Source organism: Rutilus rutilus (genome assembly GCF_951802725.1).
Source record: "Rutilus rutilus genome assembly, chromosome: 10".
Taxonomy (NCBI): Eukaryota; Metazoa; Chordata; class Actinopteri; order Cypriniformes; family Leuciscidae; genus Rutilus; species Rutilus rutilus.
In genome coordinates, this window is record NC_140215.1 from 7,964,411 (window position 1) to 7,973,298 (window position 8,888).

At 39.6% G+C, this 8,888-nt stretch overlaps 1 protein-coding gene across 1 annotated transcript in view; it reads left to right on the top strand.

Moving 5' to 3' along the window:
• ttn.1 (titin, tandem duplicate 1) overlaps positions 1-8,888 on the top strand; it is a 135,871-nt gene that overhangs the window by 83,550 nt on the left and 43,433 nt on the right. The window contains exons 153-173 of the mRNA XM_084421004.1: positions 9-329; positions 438-722; positions 923-1,222; positions 1,304-1,720; positions 1,808-2,083; positions 2,172-2,471; positions 2,574-2,876; positions 2,974-3,273; positions 3,378-3,665; positions 3,778-4,080; positions 4,160-4,462; positions 4,546-4,851; positions 4,993-5,280; positions 5,381-5,671; positions 5,814-6,101; positions 6,207-6,797; positions 6,889-6,993; positions 7,109-7,306; positions 7,409-7,705; positions 7,818-8,405; positions 8,530-8,832. Coding sequence (XP_084277130.1) covers positions 9-329; positions 438-722; positions 923-1,222; positions 1,304-1,720; positions 1,808-2,083; positions 2,172-2,471; positions 2,574-2,876; positions 2,974-3,273; positions 3,378-3,665; positions 3,778-4,080; positions 4,160-4,462; positions 4,546-4,851; positions 4,993-5,280; positions 5,381-5,671; positions 5,814-6,101; positions 6,207-6,797; positions 6,889-6,993; positions 7,109-7,306; positions 7,409-7,705; positions 7,818-8,405; positions 8,530-8,832 — 6,651 coding nt within the window. The remainder of the gene's footprint in view (positions 1-8; positions 330-437; positions 723-922; positions 1,223-1,303; positions 1,721-1,807; positions 2,084-2,171; positions 2,472-2,573; positions 2,877-2,973; positions 3,274-3,377; positions 3,666-3,777; positions 4,081-4,159; positions 4,463-4,545; positions 4,852-4,992; positions 5,281-5,380; positions 5,672-5,813; positions 6,102-6,206; positions 6,798-6,888; positions 6,994-7,108; positions 7,307-7,408; positions 7,706-7,817; positions 8,406-8,529; positions 8,833-8,888) is intronic.

The following is an 8,888-nucleotide window of genomic DNA, read 5'->3' on the forward strand; positions in this document are numbered from 1 at the left end:
ATTTGCAGAGCCTCCTGGTCCCGTTAGTAACTTAAAGGTGGCTGACAGCTCAAAGACATCAGTCACTCTTGCATGGACAAAGCCTACATATGACGGAGGTGCTCCTCTTATTGGATATGTAGTTGAGCTCAGAGTCAAGGGCACAGGCAAGAAGGGGGATGAAGGCTGGAAAAGGTGCAATGTTGCTGCCCAGTTGATCGGAACAGAATTCACAGTCTCAAGCCTGGATGAGAAGCTTGAATATGAATTCCGTGTTTCTGCCCAAAATCAGGTTGGCTTGAGTCAGCCAACAAATCTCGAGGGAGCTGTGACACCAAGAGAAGTCTTGGGTGAGTTTCCATACACTTTTCTATACACTTTTCTATAAACTTTTCAGCAACATTACCTTCTATGTCCTAATTTGTGTTTTTATCCTTTTTTTCCCCCCCAATCTTCAGAGGCCCCCGAGATTGATTTGGATGCAGAACTGAAGAAAGGGTTGACAGTTAGGGCTGGATGCCCAATAAGATTAGTTGCAACAATTAGAGGAAGACCCGCTCCCAAGGTCTTATGGAGGAGAATGGGTAAAGACAATGTTGTTCAGAAGGGCCATGTTGATCTCATTGACACTATGACATTCCTTGTCATATCTGAAAGCTCTCGTGATGATTCAGGCAAATATTCATTGACTTTATCCAGTCCAGCTGGAGAGAAGGCAGTGTTTGTGAATGTCAAAGTACTTGGTAAGTAAAAAACAGGCTCCCGTTTATTCAATGTTTCAGTCATGTAACTTCTGATTATTTTTATTTAAGGGGAATTAGTGGGGGAAAAAAACACACGACTGAAACAGATGAATAAAGTTATATATGAATCTATGAAAATACTTAAAATATCCAACTTTTCATTCAAATATATATATTTTGTTTTTGCATTTTAAAAACAGATTCACCTGGACCTGTTGTTGGTCTTGAGGTTACTGATATCACAATGTCCTCTTGCAACCTCACATGGTCTCCACCTGAAAATGATGGTGGCAGTAACATCACTCATTACATGGTTGAAAAACGAGAAATTGATCGCAAGACTTGGGCAACAGTGAAAGCTAATGTTGAAAACACCACATTTAAAGTAAGCAATCTCGCCCCAGGAGCAGAGTATTACTTCCGGGTCATAGCTGTAAACGAGTATGGTCCCGGAGTCCCAAGAGTTACACCAAAATCTTATCTGGCCTCTGATCCTATCAGTAAGTGCATTCTTAGCCAGAACAATTTTAAAGGTTTTGTTGAAATAGTATTACTATAACAATTCTGTCTCCTTCCTTAAGGCAAGCCTGACCCACCACAAAAGGTTGATATTCTTGAGATTACTAAGAACAGTGCAACTGTGGGATGGGTGAAACCATTGCGGGATGGCGGAGCTAAAATTGATGGCTACATTATTGACTATCTTGAGCTTCCAATGCCTAAACCTCCTAAGAAACCAGTAGAGGGTGAAGCTGAGGCTGAGCCTGGCGTAGAGCCTGTGGCTCCTCCTCCACCTGAACCTGTGGTTGAGGACAAGGAGGAGAAGGAGGAGAAGAAGGAGGAATGGACACCATACACAGTCGTAAAAGATTTGAGCATCTCTGTTGCTGGACTAAAGGAAGGAAGAAAATATCGTTTCAGAGTTGCAGCAAGAAATGCCATGGGTTCTAGTCTTCCCACAGAGACAAGAGAAGCTTATGAGATCAAGGAGCAGATGTGTAAGTTAGAAAATGAATGTGTTACTCAGTCATTTGAATTAATAGACTTCAACTAAAAACATGTTAAATCTTGTATTTTTTTCCCAGTGGAGCCCAAAATCATCATGCCTGAACTTGTCACTGCAAAAGCAGGAGCAAAACTTAGGGTTGAGGCTCTTGTATCTGGAAAGCCAGCACCAGTGTGCCAATGGAAACGGGGAGAAAATAATGTAGTCTCATCAAGCCGTCTCGCTGTGCACAAATCTCAGAACATGTGTGTGCTCATCATTAAGGATGTTTCGAGACAAGACAGTGCTGAATACAGCCTTGTTGCTGAGAACAGCACTGGAAAAGTTGACCAGACTTTGAAAATCATCATCAGAGGTTAGAACTTGTCATCATCACCACCTTCAATAATAAGGGGCTATGTGAACATACAGTTAATTTTTCTACAAACATTCTTTTGTGTCAGATATTCCTGGACCACCTGAGCCACCATTTGAGATCAGTGACATTGATTCTGATGCCTGCACACTCTCTTGGAACAAACCTACTGAAGATGGTGGTAGCAATATCACTAATTATGTGGTTGAGAAGTGTGATGTAAGCAGAGGTGACTGGGTTACTGCTCTTTCCAGCTGTGGGAAAGCTGGCTGCAGAATCGGAAAGCTTATTCCTGGAAAGGAATATGTCTTCCGTGTTCGTGCTGAGAACAGATTTGGTATTTCAGACCCCCTTACATCTGAAAGGATGGTTGCTAAATTCCCCTTTGGTAAGTTGAAATGCAAGCATCAGCAGTGTCTGTCAACATGTAACTGATGACAAAAATGATGAGACATATTTGTCAGTGTTTAACAATTTAATTTTCTTTTAGATGTTCCTGGTGAACCTTTGAACTGCCGCATCAACAAAGTGAACAAGGACTGCATGTTTGTGGCTTGGGATAAGCCTGAGTCTGATGGTGGCAGTCCAGTTACTGGATACTACATTGAACGCAAAGAGAGGAACAGTCTCCTTTGGGTGAAGGCTAATGATTCTGTTGTTCGCACAACAGAATATCCTTGTGCTGGCCTAATTGAGGGTCTGGAGTACACTTTCAGAGTGTCTGCTATTAACCGAGCTGGACAGGGTAAACCAAGCAAGAAAACTGAGTTCATCACAGCAAGAACACCTGTTGGTATGTGCATGTAAAATATTTTTTTTAGGTATACATGTTTGCGTATTAGATATTTATATTCTATTTTTTATTTTTATTTTTATTATTTTTATTATAGATGCTCCTGGAAAACCAGAGGTGCTTGATGTTGCTAAGAACACAGTTACACTGGTTTGGACTAAACCAAAGAATGATGGTGGAAGCAAGATAATTGGATACTATGTTGAGGCCTTAAGGGTTCCAGGAGACACTTGGGTGCGTTGCAACACAAGTAGTCAAAATGTGCCTCGTGAGGAGTACACAGCACCTGGGTTAGAAGAGGGTGCTAAGTACCAATTTAGGGTAATTGCCAAGACAGCAGTTAACATTAGCAGGCCATCTGAAATCACTGACCCCATTCTGGTGTCTGCAGAAAATGGTAAGTATTTTTATGTTTTTAAAATGATTTTTAAAATGTTTTCTAAGTTGCTATTCAATTGCTATTTGTCTTATTGATTTTCTATCATATTTCCTTGTCTATAGTGCCTCCAAGAATAGAGCTTTCAATTCAGATGAAAAAGATGTTGCCAGTAAAGGCTGGGTCAGATGTTTGTCTTGAAGCTGAAGTTTTTGGCAAACCAATGCCCAAGGTTACATGGAGCAAAAATGGAGAATTGTTAAAAGCTGACAAAGAATTCAAGATGTCTCAAAAGAGACATCTCTTTTCTCTGAGCCTTGATGCAGTTACTAAACTTCATACTGGAAATTATGTTATTCTTGCAGCAAATGCAAGTGGTTCTACGACTGCAGAAATACAACTCAAAGTTTTAGGTGAGTAAAATTATATTTTTATTGTTTAGTCTAAATACTACTAAGTGAATTGGACATATAGCATATTCGTGTCCTTTTTGCAAAATAATAATCATGCATTCCCCTTACACAGATATACCTGGCCCACCAGCCTCTATCAAGTTTGATGAGATAGTTTCAGATCGAATTAAGTTGTGCTGGGAGGCTCCTCTTGCCGATGGTGGTTCTCCAATAACAAATTATGTTGTTGATAAACGGGAGACAAACAGGGCAAACTGGGCCCAGTTTTCTGCTAAAATCAGTGGTGATACAACAGAATGTTCAGTGGAGAGACTAATTGAGGGGCACGAGTACCAGTTCCGTGTTCGTGCTGAGAACCACTATGGTACTGGTGATGCCATTGTATCCGACCCTGTTGTGGCAAGGAATCCCTTCAGTAAGACCTTACTATTGGTTTATGTATTTTATTGATTGGATATATAATTTCTGTGTTGTAATGTACTTGTCATTTACAGCTGTTCCTGGAGCATGTGATCCACCGGTCCTTACAAACATCACAAAGGAGTGTATGACTGTAAGCTGGAAGGAACCATCTGATGATGGAAAATCACCTATCCTTGGATACATGGTTGAGAAACGTGAAACCAAGGAAGTGAACTGGACCAAACTGAACAGAAAACCCTTGCTGGAGAGAACACTTGTGGTTGGAAGTCTCTCTGAGGGAGCTCAGTATGAGTTTAGAGTCATTGCTGTAAATAAAGCTGGCCTTGGCAAACCCAGTGAACCATCTAATGCTGCCTCTGCTCTTGATCCTTTGTGTGAGTATCAGAATCCATTCACAATATCTTGTATATCAACAAATATGTGAGAGCTTTTATCAGTACCTCTTACTCATTTACAGATCCTCCAGGCCCACCCATTTCTCCCAAGGCCACAGACACCACCAGCAGCACAATTAGACTAACTTGGACTAAGCCTGCAAATGATGGTGGAAGTGAAATTTTGGGATACCTTGTTGAATGCAAGAGAACTAATACAACAGACTGGATAAGATGCAATGTACCAAAGAACCTTCAGGATACAAATTATGTTGTGACTGGACTCTTGGAGAAGTCAGAGTACCAACTTCGTGTTACTGCTGTAAATAAAGTTGGATTCAGCCAGCCTTGTGAAGTTCCTGAAAAACACATTGCCAAGGATGTTTTTGGTACTAGCTTTAAAATCATTTATTGTGTATTTTGTTCATTCTTATATATTTTATGAAAAATGAAAATACAGTACATTATTCAAATATTTTGTAACTTATTCCGGAAATATATATTAATGTACTCTTTCTATGTTATTCCAGTTCCTCCTGAGGCTGAGCTTGACGCAGAGCTGAAGGACACTTTGGTGCTAATGGCTGGAAGTAAAATGAAACTTCATGCCACAATTAAGGGTCGACCAACCCCCAGGGTCACCTGGGCCAAGATGAACACCAACATTAAGGACAGACAAGGAATCATAATCAAGACGACAGACACTGATACATTGGTTTGTGTTGAGAAAGTAAACAGATACGACGCAGGGAAATACATTTTGAATCTTGACAGTGTAAGCGGAATGAAGATGTACACAGTTATTGTCAAGGTCCTTGGTGAGTTCTGTGATATTAAGAATTTTATTTTTATTCAGATACAGTTTTCTTAATATTTTATATTAACTAAAGTATGTATAACTCTTATAAAATTAAACAGATACCCCTGGACCTCCACTTAATCTGATGATAAAAGAGTCATCAAAGGACAGTGCCTCCATCCTATGGGATGCACCTCTAATTGATGGTGGAAGTGAGATTACAGGTTACATTGTTGACAAAAGAGATGCAGAAAGGAAAGCATGGTCAAATGTTTCAAACACTTGTAATAAAACATCTTTCAAGATTGATGGTTTAGAGGCTGGTAGATCTTATTGCTTCAGGGTTCTGGCTCAAAATGAGTATGGCATTGGTGAACCATGTGAAACTGTGGATGCTGTTAGAGCTTCTGGTAAGGGAAGATATTTTTTGATCATGTAATCCTCAATTGCAAAAAAAATTATATATATATATATATATATATATATATTTTTTTTTTTTTATAATAGTTTTGCTGATATATATTATTAAGTAAACTTATCAATATCTTCCAGAACAACCTGGACCAGTTATGGACTTCAAGACCGTGCTTGTAACCAAGGACTCTTGTACTCTTTCCTGGAAAAAACCAATCAGTGATGGTGGAAGTCGCATCATTGCATATGTGCTTGAGGTCCTTAATGGCGAAGACAAATGGAAGGAGCTTCTTCGATCAAAGAATATGCAATATAGTGCAAAAGATCTTGTTGAAGGAAGGGAATACAAATACAGAGTATTTGCAACAAATGATTCTGGTGATGGTCCTGTGAAAGAACTCGCTGTGATCGCCAAAGATGTCTATGGTGAGATTTCAAATTTTGTATTTGTATAAAAATGCCCTTTAGCTCTTTCTGGTATATTGTGTTTCAAATCTGATCCTTATCCATTCCTTTTCTATACTGTTATAGTTTATCCAAGCTGTGACTTGCGAGAATTGCCTAACTTGAACTACATTGCAAAAGAAGGAAGCAATGTTCGTCTCAAGATTCCTATTAGTGGAAAGCCTGTCCCTGTTGTCACATGGAAGAAGGGGGAGGATGAAAATCTCACAGACACAGGAAGAGTGTGTGTAGAATCGACAGCTGTAAACACAACTCTCTTGATACGTGACTGCCAAAGGACAGATGCCTCAAAATACACCATCACTCTTCGCAACACTGCTGGGTCTAAAGAGTCCACAATTTTCGTCAGAGTTGTTGGTAAACCAGGAATTCCAACTGCACCAATAAAGTTCAAAGAAGTGACTGCAGATGGTGCAACCTTAAAATGGGGTTCTCCTAAAGATGATGGTGGATCAGAAGTTACCAACTACATTCTTGAGAAACGTGATTCCATTACTAACATGTGGGTTACAGTGTTTTCATCTGTGGACACAAACACTTTCAGAGTGACTGGTCTCCATGAGGGAACTGAATACATCTTTAGAGTGAGTGCAGAAAACAAATATGGAATTGGCGAAGGCCTCAAATCAGAGCCTATGGTTGCCAAGCATCCATTCAGTGAGTGGACTTTAAATTTATCGTCAATATATACTATAGATAATATCAAAGTGTAAAAATCTCACTTTCTTACTCATGATTATTTCCTCAGATGTACCAGATTCACCTCCTCCCCCACAAGTCATGAGTATGCGTCATAATTCAGCAACTCTTACATGGTTAGATCCAAGGAAAACTGGAGGCTCACCAATCACAGGTACAGAAGTAATTAAATGAATATGAGTCAATAATAATACTTTTTCATAAAAATATAGCTAGGAGAAAACAATTCTAGAACAATTAGATAAATAAACAGTATTTTTTGCTTACAGGCTACCATGTTGAATTCAAGGAAAGAAACAGCATGTTATGGAAAAGAGCAAATCCAACTCCTTTGAAGATGAGAGATTTCAAAGTGACTGGCTTAACAGAGGGTCTAGAGTATGAGTTCAGAGTTATGGCTATTAATTTGGCTGGTGTTGGAAGACCAAGTCCTGCCACTGAGCCAATGGTTGCCTTGGATGCAATTGGTAAGTTAATGTTATTTTAAAGGCTTGGGTCATTAAAATATATACCCTCCCCAATTTGTGTATGGTTGATTTAATAATTTATTTGAGCATATTTCATTATAGATGCACCTGGGAAACCAGATGTGATTAGTATCACTAGAAGCACTGTAACACTTCAATGGACTGAACCTCAGTATGATGGTGGACACAGGCTAACAGGCTACATTGTTGAGAGACGTGATCTCCCAGCCAAGGTCTGGGTGAAGGCTAATGCAGTAAATGTTGTCGACTGTGCATATACTGTAGCAGACTTGCAAGAGGGTTGCAAGTATGAATTTAGAATCAGAGCAAAGAATGGTGCTGGAGCAATAAGTCAACCCTCTGAACAAACAGATACCCTTATGTGCACGGATGAATATGGTAAGACTCAATTGCTCTTTTTTGTGCATGCATTGTGAGTAAATGATGTTTTATATCATCCAAATATGAAAAATAATTATGCTGATTAGTGTATATACTGATTATTTTGCAGCGGCACCAACAATTATAATCGATCCAACAGTCAAGGAGGGGCTTACTGTCAAAGCTGGAGATACAATTGTGATTACTGCAACAAGCATTCTGGGCAAACCCCAACCAACTTCTGTGTGGTCAAAGTGTGGAAAGTATTTCAAGCCTTCAGATGTGTGTCAGATAGAAACTACACCTTCTTCTTCTACTCTTTCTATCAAGTATGCCAGTAGGAAGGATTCAGGAGAGTACACAATCACAGCAAGTAACCCATTTGGTGTCAAAGAGGAAAATGTGAAAGTAACAATTTTAGATGTTCCTGGTCCACCAGGGCCAGTTGAAGCAAGTGGAATTTCATCTGAAAAGGTCACTTTGACATGGACACCACCTCATGAGGATGGAGGATCTCCAATCAAATATTACACATTGGAGAAAAGAGAAACAAGCCGTCTCCTTTGGACCATTCTTGCCGAAAAGGTTATTGACTGCCACTTTGTTGCCAATAAACTTATTCAGGGAAATGAGTACATCTTCCGGGTTTCTGCTGTCAATAATTCAGGAGCTGGTGATGCCTCTCATTCTGAGCCAGTGAAAATGGTGGATAGATATGGTATGTTTATTGTTAAAAACTCTTTCTCTCATATATTACTTCCATACTTCTCCTTTGTGTGTGATGCTGCATAGCTGCATATGTAATGCAATAAGGTTCTCAAAATACATATTAATTATTTCAGGTCCCCCCGGCCCACCAGCCAAGCCAGAAGTTGAAAATGTTTGTGGAAATTCTGTTACCATTGCTTGGAAAAGACCAGCCGATGATGGAGGAAGTGATATAACAGGGTACATGGTTGAGAGGAAAGAAAAGAAGGGCATGAGATGGACACGAGCATCAAAGAAAACAATTGCTGACCTCCACTTTGAAGTGAAAGGGCTGAAAGAGGGAATTGAATTTGAATTTAGAGTAACTGCTGAGAATAAGGCTGGTTTTGGTGAGCCAAGTGAACCTTCAATGCCTGTGAGGACAAAGCTTGTTGCAGGTAAGTGATTATTTTTTGTTTTATATTATTATTTGATATGATAACAGATATGTTCC